This window comes from Gavialis gangeticus, unplaced genomic scaffold (genome assembly GCF_001723915.1).
Source record: "Gavialis gangeticus isolate Ggan-Ray unplaced genomic scaffold, GavGan_comp1, whole genome shotgun sequence".
NCBI lineage: Eukaryota > Metazoa > Chordata > Crocodylia > Gavialidae > Gavialis > Gavialis gangeticus.
In genome coordinates this window covers 27,291,494-27,310,399 of record NW_017729034.1, presented here as the reverse complement: position 1 = coordinate 27,310,399, position 18,906 = coordinate 27,291,494, and the positions used below count along the sequence as shown (strand labels likewise).

Below are 18,906 nucleotides of genomic sequence, written 5' to 3'. Positions count from 1 at the left end.
AAAAAAAAAAAAAAAAAAAAAATGGAGAAAGAGGTGATAAAACAAAAAGGTTTCAGAGAACCTATGAGACTGTATCTATCAATACTCTGTTTCGGATAGTAGAAGACCTGTACTTTGAGTCCCAGTGAATATTCCTTTAAGTTATAAGCAGCACTTGGTGCCACGTTTATACCAAACAGGCATTCAAATATAAACTTTGATTGGAACTAGGATTATATCAGTCCCACTTCATCAAGCCACTGGATATGTAATTACTCAGCAAGGAAAACATTTTTATTACATACTTCAAGGATTTGAGTGCTGATAAAGCATAACTGCCTCATACACATGCCTCATGAAAAATATGTTCTAAGGTTACTTGCTCATTTGTTTATACTTCCCATAGTTATTGGGAAGTATATTTTTCTTCAATGGATAGCCAAATACATGAAAGAGCAAGAGGCCACTGAATTGTAAGAAGTACTGCAGCCAAGAGAACTCACATGATAAATACCCACCAATCGTTGTGATTACAGTAGCAGCAAAGATCACAGCATTGGGCCAATTCCAGTTGTTGAATGTGTTGTTGCCCGTAATGGTAACTCCTTGCCCAGCAGCATTTGATACCACCTACAAATAACAATACATAGCATCAGTTAGAGATAATGTCCAACACACAACCTGAAGCAGAAAGAAGCACCCACTAGTGTCTTCCCATAGTTCAACAGCACAAAATAGTTGTGGAAATTGATTCTATGAAGCACAAATACTTCTTGGCACCACTGCTAAAAAGCTGAAAACCTACCTAATGTAAATTGTCTTGCCTAGTGAACATTTGCTAAATGCCAGAAATAGATTGCAAAGCTGTTGCAGAATGTGAGGGTTTACTTAGGGGTTTAAATGTGAGGTTTACCTGGGGAGAAAACTATGGCTAGACATACAAAGGTACCAGAGCAAATCATGATCTACCTCCCAGAATTACTTTAGCCAAGTAGCACTCAGCTACTCTGCAGCACAATTCCTGAATACAGAGTTAGTATTGCACAGGGGCACCTGCTGTATTACAACTATATTTGTAACAATGTTTGAAACTCTTGGCAAGTCCTGGCACAACCAAGGCATGAGCAAGACCTAAGGGAATCCTTTAGCAAAGCTATGCAAATGAAAACACAAAATAATACACATTAGTGCTAGTTCACCTGCTGTCCCTGGCAAAGCTAAGTACCTTACAAGCCAGCATGATACTGCACTTCTGTTTTGCTTAACTTTCCCATGCAACCCGACACTATAGGTAATCTGGTGGCACTCCCTGCATTAGGCCTCTATCTCTCGCTCACCCGTCTCTCTCAAAACCTTTGTACTAGCTGAGCCAATATGAATGGCTCTGTGTTCGTTTATACCATTGCCCAGTGGAGAGCTTCAATTATTTGTGCTCCCATAGAACATGCAAATTAAAAGCTTTGATATTCACTTGGGTTTAGAGGGCACTGCAAAGTTGTGGGCAAACCTTATATATTGTCTAGCTAATCTTAGGAAACACAGACAGACTTGGGCTTTTCAAACTGGATCATAGGAGCCTGCACTAGTGTGATACAAATCTGATGACCGCAGAAAGTCTGTATACAAGTTTACTGAAAGTTTTAATAATAATACATTTAACTCTCATTCTGACAGACTTGGACCTCCCTCAAGTAACAAGAAAGAGTTTGCTAGTGATTTCAGTCTTCGAAATCTGTAATTGTTTCGTTTAGTCCTTGAAGCAATCCTAGGGTGCAGTTTCAAATTTCTTAGCTGTTTTTAAGGTGCTTCTAATAGAAGTCTAGGCTAAACTGAAGGTGTTGACACATGGCTTATATACTCTGGAATAATTTGACTTTGCTTTACTTTTGCCCTGAAGTAAACAGACAATGAACAGTCTTACAATGGTGTAAATCAGTTCCCCCTGGGAAAGAGTTACCCTTTGGAAAGTGAGGAGTAAAACTTTACATTGGTGTCTGAAGTGCTAATAAATTTCATCCCAAGGTAGTCCTTTCTATCACTGCAAACCAGCAGGGCCGGTCCAACCATTAGGTGAACTAGGCAGTCATCTAGGGTGCCAAAATTTGGGGGGTGCCAAAATTACATGCAGAACAAAATAACAGGAATATCATTCTAAATAACAGCCCTGGCTGGCTATGGCTCTGCCTTGGTCTAAGACCTTTGGTTCAGCAAGGGGAGAAAGACCTCTTAAAAGATCTCAGAGGAAAGATCACTAGAATCGCAACTCCTACCTTTTGGGTGCTGCGATACACAGTAGTGGGGGCGCCGAGGTACACAGTTCGCCTAGAGTGCCAATTACCCTTGGACCAGCCCTACAAACCAGGTTGTTGCTGGCTCCCATCCCAGCTACTGGTGAGGAATTGCAGTAGTACCTGCTGCAGACAATTACCCCTAGAGAGCTGGTTGTATGGCTCTCCAGATATAGGCACAATTTTATTCAAAGTCAAATTACCCCAGGGTAAGCATGTCATGTGTCTGCACCCTGAGAAAGTAGCACTAAGTTTAGATACCACATACTGAGTGTGCTGTAGCCCAAATACTCTTGATAATCTCACGAACATGTTAAGAATGGAGGATGACAAGAAAAACAAAGGTCTCATTTTGATAGGAATTTGTTAATTCAAACCAATAAACTGTAGACAGATATTTCAAACTAAAAATAACATTTTGTGGCTGAATTTAGTTTAAAGTGAATAACCCACTTTCAGAGAAAAGGCGGCCCACACACATAGATTTAAAAAAATCAGACAGGTTCAATTTTTCCATGTAGACAAGGGAAACCCAGTGCCCTTGGGGCAGATTAACAATTGCTCACATATGTCTGAGTCTCTGATCTCTTACAAGAAAACAAATGGAGGCATTCCAAAGCAACTCCAGCTCCTGCAAAGGTGTCTAGCAAACCTTACAGTCAATAGCATCCAAGGCAGCTGACAAATACAGGGGCCTGACTGGCTGCCAAAAAAATCTTCCATGCCTTGGAAAAGGCACACATTAAAATTACGCTGCATGTTAGACTACAGCCATTTGGTTCCAAGTTGCATCCTATCGCCCAGGCTCACTTGGATTAGTTTCATTCTTCACAAGGCAACTGACCTCAACATACACAGTAACATGTCAGTCTCCTCTGTCACTGGGCCATTATCTCATCCTACATTACTCCACCTTCAACTTGAACTAATGAGCTTTGTTTCCCAGTATGTGAAAGCAGTTAGCATGCAATGTGCCAGCGGCGGTGTTGTGAAGGTGTGAGAGGGCCCCAGCTCCAGAGGGAGAAGGCAGCTGGAGTGAGCAGAACACAGCTGCCCCTCACACCCATCCAGTTAATGTTCTTAGGGACCGAGGGCCAGCTCTTCTCATTGTTGTATAAACACTTAAAAAATTCAGATTCATAGCATCTCCCCTGCCAAAGCTGCACCTCCCTCTTTTTCCTACTGGAACACAGTTATCTATGAGCTACAGTCTTGCTTCAGACTTTCTCCACTTTCATTATTTTCAGTACCTTTTTGCTATAATAAGCCTGTTTCTCGATCTGAAGGCCCAGAGCACGAACAACATATACATTCCAGTTGTAGGAGAACAAGATTAAAATATATACATTTTAAACTCAATGTTTTTCCCTTTTTTCTTTTTGTTTGGCTACTGAACAACAGCACATACATACATACATACATACATACATACAGCAGTTTTCTATGCCAAGTAACTTTTGACCACATTGAAATAATTAAATCTTTTTGGCATAAGTAGATAATAAAAATGGACATGATACCATTAAGCTGTAAGATGCTTTGTGTGCAAGAAATTTGTTTGCTTACTAATAACCTTTTTGAATTCAGATAATCAATATGTTAGCAACATGGTCAATTTTGCCATTTCTGTGATGACAGTAGATAGGACCCTAACAAAAATTGGTAATATTTTTTTTTGTGATAAATACTAAAATGTACCAAGCAAACCCTCCCCACCACCTCCTTCCTCACATTCCACCCTGAAGTGTTGAGTAGAAAAATAAGCGCCAAAGACTGCGGTTCAATCTTTAAATAAAGTTCCAGTTTGGAAATGCCAAAGCAATTCATTCTGACAGTTTCAAAACAGCATTTTTAATTTAAAATACTGATCTAAAATTATTTTAAAAATGTTAACTTGAAAATAAAATATTTCATTTTGTTTCAAAACAAAACTATTTTAGTTTGAGCCAAAATTATTATTATTATTAACTGAAAATCTCCAAATGTTTCCATTTTGGTTTGGCCCAAATTCAACTTTTTTCCTTGTTTTCTTTGTTTGGCTACTGAACAGCAGCAGCAAGTAAATAATCAACCAATCAATCCAGCTATTCACCTTGGTTTAGTCACTAGGGGCATCTTTACACCAGCTCCAGGGGCCAGGGGGTGGAGGGGGGGGGCTTTAGAGTGGCTCTAAAAGCCACTCTAATGGAAGCACCTGCAGTGTCTCCTGTATTCAGAGTCCTGCGCTTCAAAATGACAGCGGGGCACTTCAACTAAAGATCATTTGACAAGCTTTAACTACAGTGCCCCCACAGCCGTTTTAAAGCACGGGGATGCTGAATACATGAGACACAGAGGCTGCCAGTGTGCTAATTAGCACACTCCAGCAGACTTGATTAGAACTGAGTCTGGCCTGATATGCTGTAATTACAGCGTGTCAGAGTAGCATCCCTGCATGTCTACATGCACCCTAGGTTGCCTGGAGTTATTACTTTAATTAAATGGAGGTTGCAGGACAGAAATCCAAGAAAGGGGAAAAAACCTAATGCACCTTTTGATGACATCAGCAAAAATACAAGCCAAAAAGTTTTTCCAACTTAATAAAGGGGGCAATGTTCTCTTAGCTCTCTTCCAGCATAAACACTGCTGCAATACAGCAGGTGATCTCCTTCAATTACATCTTTAATGTTACTTATTAAATGATTTACCTCCCCAAGGAGCTGTCAAAGGTCAAAAGTACCAATTAATGACTTTCTCCCCTTTGCCCATATACAGAAGTCTGTTTACAAAGGAAGTTCTACATACTAACATTTAAAGAGCATTAGACTTGTGCCACTCAGACTTTCCATAACAATAAGGATGACTGCAAAACCAGAATAAGCTTTAAAAAAAAGTGCGCATGTCATGGGTGGGAAGCAGAAGAGATTCAAAACAAGATATTGTGGATACATCATTATATCTTTCTCCCATCCTCCTACATTTTGCTCAGAAACAAAAGCTCAGAATAAGCATGTGGAAGAAAGTTGGAACGTTTCCTACACTAACATTAAAAAAAAAAAAAAAATGTTCATCATTGCATTACCAATTCAGTAATGGTAATGAGAAGAGGTCTATCTGCATCTTGATCACCAGGTTATTGACCTCTTCTCAGAACAGGTCATTAGGATGTGGCTCAAAAACCTATTGAAGCCAACAGGCTGTAAGCCTGTCTCAACTGCTGCCTGTCCTGCTGGCAATACAACAGCTGGAAATTTGAAAAAAGATGCTACTCCATACAACACCTTGAGATCAGTCCCATTAGAACGGGATGTGAGGAAATATATGCTTGTAGCCTACTTAGAAGGCATCACAGTAGGAACAAGAGAAGGAAGAGCACTTGAGTAGATAATACAGATCTAGAGTAAGAAGTGAGCTTAACAACAGAGTTTTGCTTATGTACTTATTAACTCAAGGCACATGACTATGTTAAAATACAGGTATATGATCTGTTGAGTCCTACCCGAATGAACAGGAGTGAACCATGTTGCAACCATTAAACCAAAAATGTTTCAGGCCTGGTTTTAGCCATAAAAATAAGGATTTTCACCTGGTCTATATAAATAATCACATATGAAAGCTACTGATTTATATTTTTCTTTTTAAACCAACCTGTTAGGAACTTGGCTTTAGACTAATACATAGAAACAAGATGCATCTTTGTTAAGCAGCCATGTGATAAATAGCCAATTGTACAGTGTTGCTAAAAAAAAAAAAAAGATATTCACAAGGAAATAGACACTCAGTTTGCCAGATTCAAATTACTGGTGGATAGAGGAGAATAAAACAACAAAAATCCCCACACATAATGCATTACCCTACAGAAGATGAGGGTGGGGGCAGGGCACATCTATGAGATATTTACTGTGGAGTAGACTAATTAGCTGTCCAGCAAACATCTTGGCATCTACAAGTCCACCCCTATTAGGCTGGAGTAAACTAATTTACTCTGCAGCAGGGTAGTATTGTAAATACAAGTACTATCCTGTTGCAGAGTAAAAAACTCCGTAACAATGCACATACAGATGCTGACCCAGCTGGCAGGGCACAAGGGTGTTTCAATGCAGGAGCTGCCTACTGGCTAGCCCCATGCTAAAGCACCCTTGTGCCCCAGCCAGCCCCTCTGCAGCATGCTGAGCTGGAGGGGAACAGCTCTGGACTGGCTGGCAGACCTCTGGGACCACTGCCAGCCAGGGCTGCTCTGACTCACATCAACATGCTATGGTCCTGGGCGCACGTTCAAACAGCAATAAACTCCAGAGTTTACTGCTCCCGGGAGCACGTTCATACAGCATGCCTGGGATCAATAAACTCTGGAGTTTACTGCTTCGCATTAACTGCACATATAGGCACGGCCATAGTCACTTTGTTTAGACACCTGCAGTGATTTTCTAGTTAAACCATGATATCCAAGTCCAGGTAAAACTTGCTAAAATTCTATAACCAGATTGTTATGGCTATACCTAGAACAGCATTATCTGAAGATAAGTCAATGCCTTAAAACTTCTTATCTGCCCAGATAAGACAGTTGTATATGATGTGCACATAAAAACTGCTTTGTTACACAACAGCAGCAGGTTTTCCCAGGTGAAGCCAGTTATCAGCGACTCTCCTGGCACAAGATTAAATGCAAGCAAAAGGCCTAGCATAATCAATGATACTACAGTTAAAGCTAAGAACTAGGAAGGAGCTCTGTGAACAAGACACTATTAAACTCAAAAGGCTTAATTGTATTTGGGGATTTTGCAGGCATTCTAGAAGAGATGGCTGGACAAGATTACAATGAACAATAGCAAAGAAGATTTCCTGGGGATTAACAGCCAGGTGGGACATTTGGACATGTAGGAGAAGAAGTACAGATGCTTAAAACAATTAATTTGTTCTGCTATACAGGCTTTCACTTTGTGCAGCTATAGGAGAACGTGAGAAATCTCTTGGGCCAGTGTCTGTGTCTTACTTCTTTTAGATTAACCTCATCTCATCTTTTTGCACAAATCTAGTTTTATCCAAGGTATTCTGAGGAGGTGTGGACATCTACTTGTAGCAGTTGCACAGTCATAAGCCATCTCTAGACATCCTTTCCTGTACTTGCCTTTTAGTGTCACTGGTTCCTAGCACACCCCCCTCCTCTTTTGTTTGATGAACAATGAGCAAAAATAGAACAAATTATATGTCCAAATTGTCCAGTTACTCATTTTTGCAGTGTTTTAAAACTCCCCACACTAGTGTGAATAATGATGTTTTCCCAATGTGAAATACTGCTTTTGGTTAAAGAAGGGGGAGGAGGAGGAGGAGGAGAATAAATATGAGTACCATAACTCCTGAATCATCCCAGTCAGCCTTCATCATGTTTTCGCCATGAAAACAACAGGTTTCTTCTATATATCAGCCTCCAGAACTGAACAGTGCATCTCAGGGTATAAAGTAGTAGCTGATGTACTCTGCCAGGCCTCCTGGGCTCTGTCCCCAGTTATGATTCTGACAACGAATGGCAGGAGATAAAGTGAACTAACCTCTCAATAACTCACATATTCCTCATCTTTAAAATGAAAGCATTTAACCCAGAGGGATGTGGCAAGAAGCTGTAGGTTTACAGACATATGTTGAGAGGCTTTGCAATAGAATATGCTGGATTATAAAATGAAGAACATGGTATAAATAGAAACTAATCAGTGTGACTTCGTATAGTAATAGATTTCTGTCTGGAGATTATAGTCTACTCCTCAGTAGAAGAAACAGTGCTCATCTTCCAAACATGGTGAGAGACATGCTAAGCTGGCTTCTAAAATTTTGATGCAATCCTCAAAAAAACCATTTCTGGCCAGCATACTACATGGCTGTTACATTTTCCATTTAATATGTGCTTACTATTTGGCTCTTTTACCCTAGATTCATTTGATATTTACTGGCCCATGTTCCAAAGAAGATCTGAACTCCCATGACCTGGTTTTCCTTCATTAGTTGCCTCCATTGAATAAAGCCTAATGTGAAGCCTCACTAAATGTATATTTTATATAAATTTGAAGATAGAAATCTGTGGATTAGTTATCTAATCATGAGTACATGCAATGCTGACAATTTAGCCAATCACAATAAAACTGCCCAGAGGCATGGGGTTTGCATTTGTAATCAGATGAAACTTTATACTGCCATTCCTCTTTCAGCAGTTTTTATTTTAACTGAATCCAGCAGCAACAGAGTGAAATAGCAGGAGACAAGTTCACAGGCAATCAGCACTGCAGTCATGTCTTTGATTTTACAAGCTTTTCCAAGAGGGGCAGGGAAATCAGGTCAACAAGCAAGGAAGGAGCTCCAGGGGTTCAGTCCAGGGAGGGAGAAATCTCCACCTGTAGCTTCTGAAAGAGAACTTTCCTTTCTCTTCTGTTTTGTTTCTGTGTGTTAGTGAAGTCTGTAGTAGAAGTACTAACATGGAAGGAAACTCTAGCATGGTGTAAAATTAATGCTGAGAGCAGGCAATGGTAACAGGAGCCAAGCTCAGCCATAAAAAGGCAAACCAGCTTGGAAAGATTACCCAGACCCCTGCAGAAAATATTTAAGTGCTGCATTAATTAACAGCATTGGCAGGTGTACATTCTCAAGGCTGTAAGAGATGCATTCCCATTGTGCCTGTAGGCCAAAGGAAGTCAGAGTGATGCAAGCTGCTCCATCTCCAGGCACCTGGAGACAAGAGTCCTAGTCTGTGAGTTTGTGTTGAAAGAGACACCACTTTAAACTCTTAGCATGGATTGTTTTAAAACCAATTTGGTTCAAGTGATACAAAACCCAGTGTGAACAAGTCTTGAATTAAGTCTGGTTAATAGCTACTTATCTTAACTTGATCCATTAACCCGATTTAAAGCTGAATTAAGAGCATCCACACCAGACTTTATACAACTTGAACTAAATCAATCTGTTTTACAAATAGTAACAACAGGGGTCTATGCACATGCTCCGCAGCAGAGTGGGATGGGTGCTGTAATTAGAGTGGCTCTCAGAGCTGCTCTAATTAAAGAGCTCACAGCTTCACATGTATTCAGTGTCCTGCATTTCAAAATAGCAGTGGGGGCACTTTAACTAAAACTCGTTCAATGAGCTTTAGTTAAAATGCCCCTGCTGCCATTTTGAAACACAAGGACGCTGAATACATGATGTGGAGGCTGCCGGAGCATGCTAATTAGCACACTTGATTAATTGAGTTTGCTCCAAATGCATGCTAATTAGCATGTGTCAAAGCAGAGTTCTGTCATGCGTACAGGTGCCCACCTTGGAAGGCTGAATACAAGTAGTGCCAGAGACCATGGCCAGCAACTGAAAAGAATATGAAAGGTTAAAGCAATATATGAGTTCACAACTATTATGTTAATGCAACCTTTAAAGCTGGTGGTGGATGGAATGTGGAGTGAGAAAAAGTTGAAGGCTCATTGCTTTAGGTACAGAGTTAAAACAAGCTGCAGAGGAACACACAGGATAGCATGCAGAACAGCTGCACCTTTTTAAGGTTTTCCTTTGCCTTCCTATATCTCTCTCTGTTTGAGGCAAGTTGCTTAAGGAATATGTGCAGCCTATGAATTCTCAGAAATGCCTGACAATGGCTTCCCTCTCACAGTGGTTTTAAATCACCAGGAAAGCAAAAAATCTTTTGGTTGCTGCCTAGCCCAGTTTCCCATCTCAGACAATGACAACATCATCATGATTGCTCACTTGGCCTCTCAGTCCCCAGCTGCTTGAAACACCCTGGCATGTGACCAGGGTCAGCATGGATGGCCAAGTCAGTGAGCCTTTTAGACCGCCTCAGGCACTTGACAGTCTCTGTGGGATTCTGGAAATCAACAGGACTTAGGATGGTTGACCTTTCATTTCCCTTCTCTCTCAGCATTATCTAAAGCTGGAATATGAATTTGATGTTCATCAGGACAACAGCCATGCCAGATGTGGGAAAAAAAACCCAAAAAACTTTTAGCTGAGTTCTGGATTTCCTACTTCACTTTGGTGGGAATGGTTTGCGACCTTTTTTGTAGAAAGAAAAATAAGACAGGTGAACCACATTGTCTAAGGCTAACAGACAACACCCTAGTATCTTATAAGCCTGTGAGAGCTGCATGTCCTCTACTGACCTGTGTAGAAAGTAGTGTTAGGAGGTGGTTGGGGCAAAAGTTTCAGGATGTGAGTCAGCAGCACCTGCATTGAGGAAGGATGGTGGGTGATGAATTAAATGAGAAAAATTCCAGATTTCACAGACAGAGAAAGACACACACACACCAGTTAGAGCACACATCCAAAACCTATCCACTGAACCTCAATTAGCTAAAAATCCTTAGACAGGCATTTCCTCCAGGCCAATCTAACTGAAGTTCTTTAGGTCCTGAAGAACTCCATAGCACCTCTAATTTCAGCAGTTGTTTCATGCTTTGCCATGACTGTCAAAACAACATTCAAAGATTTCTCTCCTTCTTTCAACATGAAAATTAGCAGCATCTGAGCTAGGAACAAACTTATGACTTAATGATACTATAAGATTAAAACCAGTAGCAATCTGCTGAAAGATTACTGGCAGAGGCTGTGTTGTATTTCACTTAAATAAGAAATAGTCAATTTGAAGGAATAGTCTTTGTCTTCACTCTTCAAAGAATGAAATGATCTTTCATTATGTATTGACATCTATGAATAAAAATGAGCTTTACTCAGCCAGACAGAACATTACCATAAAGCTAATGAGCAATACATTTCACATCAATGTTCCTTCTCTTCTTCCCTCCTTAACATGGAAAAAAAAAAAAAAAAGAAACAAAAAACCTGAAGAGCATGTGTTAGCCATGCAGTTATACTCCTTGACAAGACACTTATAAGGTGCAGGCCATGCATATTTTTCCCTCTTCTGTCTCTCAGCTTTTTATAAAAGCTGATTTAAAAAGGTATATGCTAGCTATCTTAAAGGTTTCCTATAACAGCAAAAGTTAACTATGGGACACAACTGCTCCTTTGACACGTGGCTGTTCACCAGCCTTTTTCAATGTACAGAGCATGCACTGCTGTGAAAACTTTAAAACAATTTAAAAGGCTTTTACTTGGCATATCAAAATCTAATCATGTCCATGCCAGCATTTTAACATAGTCTGAAGTGCATCCATGTAATCCACCCAGTTTTCCATGCTGATCATAAGAAAAAAAACCCCCAGTCTCTCCCCTAAACAGGAATCAATGCAGTGTGTGACTTTAGCAAGGTGAATGACAGTAACCCAACAACGAACATTCCTCAGAATAATCCACTGATAGCTCCCTAGCTAGAACAAAGCATTTAGGTTTTATGTAAATGCTTGTTAAAACTTCACTTTACTATCAAAACAAGATAATAAAAATAAATAAAAAAAACCCACTTTGTTCCATGGTACCTAATACTACTAATTCTGCTGCTTTTCCATTTGCCCCAGCAGTTTCTCAGCATTTCATGCTAACTGATGCAGCAGTTCTGCTTTATACACAGATAGTTTTGAGGATCCAAGGCTTGCTACTATACTTTTTGCTTTTCTTTTATTACTCTTAAATGTTATTCTTTTGGCACCCTTGTCTTGCATCTGAGCATACTCTGCCTTACCTAACAGAGCCTCCAGCACATGCTACTTCATACAGAGTCATCTCTGTTTTAGAGTCTAATATTTAAAGCATGCAAGTAAATACATGCCAGCCTTTCACTTTGCATATCTGTTATGCAAAAGGACAGCCAGTTCGCCTCTGACAGGATTTGGGAGAGAAATGGCATGCTGCATGAAACTCTTTCTAGTCTGGGTCGCTAATTAATTGGTCAGAAATGCCTTCTGGAAATTTTTAGAAAGGACTGGTAGGGGGCTTGTAGTCCTTTTGAATATCCTGGTCTTCCTCATAATTGGCAAGCAGACTGGCTAGCTTCACTGTCTGAGAAAAGTAGAGAAGTTGAACAAGCTTGTGCTACACAGGACTGTGGAACCAGATGCATTCCAAGCAAGTGTTGGGAGGGAAGGCCACGGATCAAAGGGTGAAGGTTCCTCCAGATTCACTGGTCAGCCAGGAAAGCAGAAGAGATTGTCATGCAGGCCAAGACAATAAACAGAGATAGGCATTTAGGACATTAAGAACTTGTTTCCAAGTTCAAACATAGCAATCGTCTTTCCTCAGGTGACCAAACCATCCATTTGTTAGCGTGGAAAAGGCCACATCTGGATCCAAAAAGGGGGATAAAAACAAATGCACATACTTCTGCAATACATGTGTTAATAACAGCATACTCCAGAGAAATTTTATTTCAGGTCTCTATTCAGGAGTGGAGAATCTAAAGAAGATTATCAACAACTAAAACTTCAAGTCTCAACATCTTCTGTGTTGGGCTGTCAGCAACATTGTCCTGAACTGCACAACAAAAATTATTTGCCTCGGGTTCATTCCCACAGCCTGCAGTCACTTAGGGCTCCTATGCATGTGCGCGGAGCCTGCTCAATTAATTGAGTCTGCCGGAGCATGGAAACTGATGTGCTCTGTTCTCCATCATGCGCATCAGCATCCCCACACATCTCCACAGGGCAGGGCACTTTCAAATAAAACACATTTGATGAGCTTTAGTTCAAAGTGCCTTGCTGCCATTTTTTCAGCGCAGGGATGCTGAGGCACATGACGTGTGGACGCTTTTAATTCGCGCAGCTCACTAATTAAAGCTCCTGGCACCACGTCCCAAAACACATGCAAAAATGCCCTTAAACACTATCCGTGGAAAAGTTAAAGTTATTGTGAGCAAGAGCTTCGGGGCCAAGCTTACACTGAATCTTTTGATTTGCTTGTATAGGCAATAAACAAAAGCCATGGGAAAGCACGCACTTTCCAAGCCAACATCTTTGTACTTTCTTTAAAAAAGAAACAAAGTTTTCATTAGACTGACCAATATAAGCCATTTTGGGTTAATAAGTTACAAGCCTGCCTTGAAGAGCACAACTTGTTCTGACATGGAGCTGATTGATAGATGGTATTTTTCAGAATCACCAAATACGGTTAAATTGTAAATGTCTGACAATGAAACAAATGAGCAGCTTACAGATAAGAGGAAACAAACCTTCCTATTTATTACAGATACTTGTTCACAACACTGATCATCTCTTCCCTGCTAGAGGAGTTTATTTGGCTCAAACCCTTAGTCAGAAACTAACAACTGTGATGCTGTAGCAAAAGATCATTGGATTAAGAAGTTGCTGCTTCTAACCACTGTCTTCACTGCAAATCTCTCTGGTTCACAAATTAAGCAAACAACTCTCTCATCCTAGCTGCCAGAGTTACAGATGGAGAAAGCTACATATGTTCAACACTGAGAACAGTTTCTGCTTTTTGAATTCCTCCTTACAACAACCTCTCCCCCCACAAACTATACATTGCTTTTTCTCCTCATCCTCGTAAGACCCTCTGCACCCAAAAGCATTTCACAGAAAAACATAGATGATTTATGGTGTGGTACAGAACAGTTGAGTAGGAAAGTCTATTGGGTCAGAAAAGTCTTTCCCTTCTGAATCCCTGGAAAAGCAGGACAGATTTCTAGGTTGCTATCTATACAGATATGAGGATAACAATTGTCAAAAAAGAACTGGCAACTTGTGTATGGCCCACAGACCAGATGTGGCCCACAGAGCCATTTTATCCAGCCTGCAGAACCAGGGGGCTTCTGTGGTGTTTCGCCAGTGGAGGGGGTAGGGAGGGGAGTGGCGGTTCTGCTCCTGTGACAGCTCTGCAGTCCGGGTTGGAAGCGGTTTGAACTCAGAGCTAAGCCCTGTTGAAGTCCTCCCCTTCCACACCTCCACTGCAAAATGTTGCCAACTCCATCTCTAGAAATTTTGAAAATTTTACCTAAAATCTTTTCTTTTCTTTTCTGAAGTCTTGTGGGACATCACTATATGGTGGCACTCAGGAAAATTAAGCTGAGGTAAAGGCATGTTAGATGGCATGAAAGCATAAATGTTAGATGGCATGAAAGCATAAATGTTCTCTCAAAAGCTGCTGCTGTTTTGGGTTTTTGTTTTTTTTTTGTTTTTAAACATACAAGCGTTATTCTGCAATGAAGGTAGGATGTGAATTTAAAAAGTGGAACTATTCCAAAATAACTGTATCTAGACAAGCCCCAAGCGGCTCATCCCAAATGCCAGAAGGAACATGAAGAGCTAGTTTTCAATTTGAGCAAAAAGATTACTCCCTGTGGCATGCACAGACAATGCTTAAGAGACAACTCCCTGCCTTGAAGAGCTTACAATCAAAATTAGATGCTGGACACAAGGGAGAAAGTGCATAGATGTGGGAAAGGTGAGGATTACAAGTCACTGGCATTTCTACTGGGGCTATTTTAGATACAGAAACAGCATAGTCTGCATATTAAAGAGTAAAGCCAACCCTATCCAAGAGAGATACTTGTGCATTAATCATCTTCATAGATCATGCCACCAGCTGCTCCTTGAAACAGAAGTGTTTATTTGGACACAGCAGTTTGAGGGATGTGAATCTCTTGGGAGGTACTCCATCCCTCTGTACTGCTGGTAAGTATTCAAAACTCTCTGTTCAAAAGCCTTATTCAGCTTCCCCATTAAAAAAAAAAAAACATGTCAAAAGCAACATCCCCCCCCAAAACGAAACAAAACAACACAGCTTAAGTGACACCACCAGGTCTGGCTGCTTCACGTCCTTTTCACTACCACTCTGGGAACCAAAGTTTCCCAGAATTTTGTAGTATTTCCAATTACTACATGGAAAGTTACAGTTGAGCAACAGTGAGTCTGCCCAAGGATAGGAGTCTTCCCAAGATGCAAGTGCACTCTCTCTCTCTCTTTTTTTTTCTCTTCAGTTTTTGTCCTTTGGTGTAGAGAACAAGGACTGGGAGTTTTAAAAGAAATGGAAAATATCCTGGGAAATAGTTGTCACTGACAAGAGAATCCTCTCCTGTGGGACTGTACCAAAAAAGAGGGGTGGGTGGACAATGAGACTCTTCCCTGGCTTAACCCTTTTGGCCCCCTCTTTCCATTAGCTTTAAAACATTGGAAATGTCACCATCTGGGAAAAAGAATCCCAGTAGAGGATTGTAAACTAAACTCCAACCACAGACTCATTAAGCAAAGGACAATACCCCCAAAGAGGCTCTTTCACATGGAACTGTTCATTTCCAACAGGAAGATTAACACACATGTCCATACAAAGAAAATCCAACTGACTTGGCTTAATCTTGTCTTCCCACAACAAGAAGCAGGTTCAGGCAAGATACAACTCATCCATTTGTCCACTTCATGCAACTTCTGTCCTCCAGGTCCTGGTGTAGGATGTGTCTGTCTGTGGACCAGCCAAAGTAGAGAAGGAGGTTTCAGAAACTGTATCAGTATTTTGAAAGGTGCCTTTAAAGCCAACAGACGTTTTGCCATTCATTTCAAAACCAACTGGTCCTGAATTTGTAAGGTATAGTTTGAGAAAGCTCACTGCAAGCCTTCTATAGAAAGAACTGATAACAGAAACGGTGGGTAGGTTGGCTTTACTTGTTTATATCATTTACCTGGCATCACTCCAACTTATAAATAATTTAAAGAGATGCTTTAGTACAGTTCATTCATATTATTCTATGGCACATGAACATTTGATCAAGCTGGATGTAGCCATGCATTGTTTTATCCTCCACATATCTGAACACCTTATAGATCAAATTCTGTGCATTAGTACTTCATATACCAGCTAGCTGAAGTTTTCTGATCACCAGTCCTGGTTCTCATTGGGGGATTTCAATCACCCTTACATCTGCTGAGAGGGCAATCAGGGCACAGGCAATCCAGGAAGTTTCTGGACAGTGTTGCGGGACAGCTTCCTGGGACAAGTACTGGAGAGGCCAACTAGAGGCCATGCTCTTCTTGACTTACTTCTTAGAAACAGGGAAGAATTGGTGGGGAATGCAGTAGTGGATGGCAACTTGGGCAGCAGCAACCATGAGATGATTGAGTCCAGGATCCTGAGGAAAGGATGAGAGCAGCAGAGCAAGGACCCTGGATTTAGAAAAAACAGACTTGGACTCACTCAGGGAACTGATGGGTAGGATCTCTTGGGAAGCTCTAGTAGAGTAGGGTGGAGTGTGGGGGGAGGAGTCTAGGAGAGCTGGTTGCATTTTAAAGAAACCTTACTGAGGACACAGAAACAAACCATCCTGATGTTCAGGAAGACTAGCAAGTATGGCAGAAGACCAGCTTGGCTTAGCAAGAAACTCTTCATTAAGCTAACACACAAAAAGCAAGATTACAAGAAGTGGAAACGTGGACAAACAACTAGGGAGGAGTATTAAAGAGTATTGTTCAGGCATGCTGAGATGAAATCAGGAAGACCAAAGCCCAACTGGAGCTGCAGCTAGCAAGGGACATGAAGGGTAAGAAGAAGCATTTCTATAAGTATGTCAGCAGCAAGAGGAAGGTCAGGAAAAGTGTAGGTCCCTTACTGAATGGGAGAGGCAACCTGGTGACAAGGGATGCAGAAAAAGCTGAAGTGCTCAATGCCTTTTTCACCTCAGTCTTCACAGGCAAGTTCAGCTCTCAGACTACTGCACTGGGCAGCACAGTTTGGGGAGGAGGTGAGCAGCCAACCATGGTGAAAGAAAAGATTAGGGACTATTCAGAAAAGCTGGATGTCTGAAAGTCTGTGAAGCCAGATGCAATGCACCTGAGGGTGCTGAGGAAGTTGGTCAATGTGACTGCAGAGCTGCTGGCCATTATCTTTGAAAACTGACAGCAACTGGGAGAGGTCCCAGATGATTGCAAAACGGGCACATAAATAGTGCCCATCTTTAAGAAAGGAAAAAGGAGGACCTGGGGAACTACAGACCAGTCAGCCTCACCTCAGTCCCTAGAAGAATTATGGAGCAGATCCTCAAGGAATCCATTTGTAAGCACTTGGAGAAGAAGAGGGTGATTAGGAACAGTCAGCATGGAGTCACTAAGGGAAAGTTATGCCTGACCAACCTGATTGCTTTCTATGAGGAAATGACTGGCTCTGTGGGTATGGGGAGAGGCTTTTGATATCGTCTCCCACAACACTTTCACAAGCAAGCTAAGGAAGGATGGGTTGATGATCTGTAAGATGGACAGAAAAAATGGCTGGATCATCAGGCTCAGAAGGTAGTAATCAATGGCTTGCAGCTGGTATCAAGTTGGAGGGCCCCAAGGCTCGGTCCTGGGGCTGGTTTTGTTCAGTATCTTCGTCAATGACCTGGAAAATGGGATAGAGTGCACCTTCAGCAAGTTTGCGGATGACACCAAGCTGGGGGGAGTAGTAGATACGCTGGAGGGTAGGGCTAGGATTCAGAGAGACCTAAACAAATTGGAGGATTGGGCCAAAAGAAAGCTCATGAGGTTCAACAAGAACAAGTACCAAGCTGGGCACTTAGGATGAAAGAAACCCATGCACTGCTACAGGCTGTGGACTGACTGGCTAAGCAACAGCTCTGCAGAAAAGGACCTGGGGTTACAGTGGACAATAAGCAGAATGAGCCAACAGTGTGCCCTTGGTGCAAAGAAGGCTAATGACATATTAGGCCAGGGGTAGGCAATGTTTTTTGGCCAGAGTGCTGAAAAACCCACAATGTCTACTTTGGAAGGTGCTGGAGTGCCAACATGCCAGAGCCCAGAGCAGCTGTTTGCAGCCTCCTGACTGCAGCTGGCCCATGGAGCCCTGTCTGCATGCAGCAGGGCTTGCAGCCTCCCAGCCACCTGCTGGGAGCAGCCTGGGCTCCATGGCTGGCAGCAGCTGCTTAGAACTTGGGCTGGCGGTGGTGTGCTGAGCAAATGGCCTTGCGTGCCATGATAGACGCACGTGCCAGGGGTTGCTGACCCCTGTACTAGGCTGCATTAGTAGGAGCATTGCCAGCAGATCAAAGGAAGTGATTGTTCTGCTCTACTCAGCATTGGTGAGGCCACATTTGGGAGTACTGTGTTCAGTTTTGCATCCCCCCCCCCTTACAGAAAGGATGTGGGCAAATTGGAGAGAGTCCAGCAGAGGGCAACGAAAATGGTTAGAGGGCTGAGGCACATACCTTAAGGAGAGGCTGAGGAAACTGGGTTTATTTAGTCTGCAGGAGAAAAGACTGAGAGGGGATTTGATATCAGCCTTCAACTACCTGCAGGGTGATTCCAAAGAAGATGGAACTAAACTGTTCTTAGTAGTGGTAGATGACAGAACAAAGAGCAACAGTCTCAAGTTGCAGCAAGGGAAGTTTAGGTTAGATATTAGGAAAAACTTCCTTACTAGGAGAGTAGTAAAGCACTGAAATGGGCTACCCAGAGAGTTTGTGGAATCTCCACACTTGGAGTTTTTTTAAGACCCAGCTAGACAAAGCCTTAGATGGGGTGATCCAACTGGGGATGGTTCTGTTTTGAGCAGGGGGTTAGATTAGATGACCTCCTGAATTCCCTTCCAGCCCCAACTTTCTATAATTCCCTGCTACACCTTCAAACACACACAGCATGTGTTCTGAATGTTACTAATTGATCAATGTATGCCAGAACTTGACTATGCTTATTAGATACTAAGAGTTTTTAAAAGTGTGGCTAATAATCTTTTCCTAAATTTTCAAAAGATTTGGACAGTGTATATAACTGACCAGGTA

At 41.6% G+C, this 18,906-nt stretch overlaps 1 protein-coding gene across 2 annotated transcripts in view; it reads right to left on the bottom strand.

Moving 5' to 3' along the window:
- The window catches only part of KCNK5 (potassium two pore domain channel subfamily K member 5), a 60,096-nt gene that overhangs the window by 8,815 nt on the left and 32,375 nt on the right, over positions 1-18,906 (bottom strand). For both annotated transcript variants that reach the window (XM_019527274.1, XM_019527275.1), the window contains one exon: positions 498-609. In XM_019527274.1, coding sequence (XP_019382819.1) covers positions 498-609 — 112 coding nt within the window. The remainder of the gene's footprint in view (positions 1-497; positions 610-18,906) is intronic.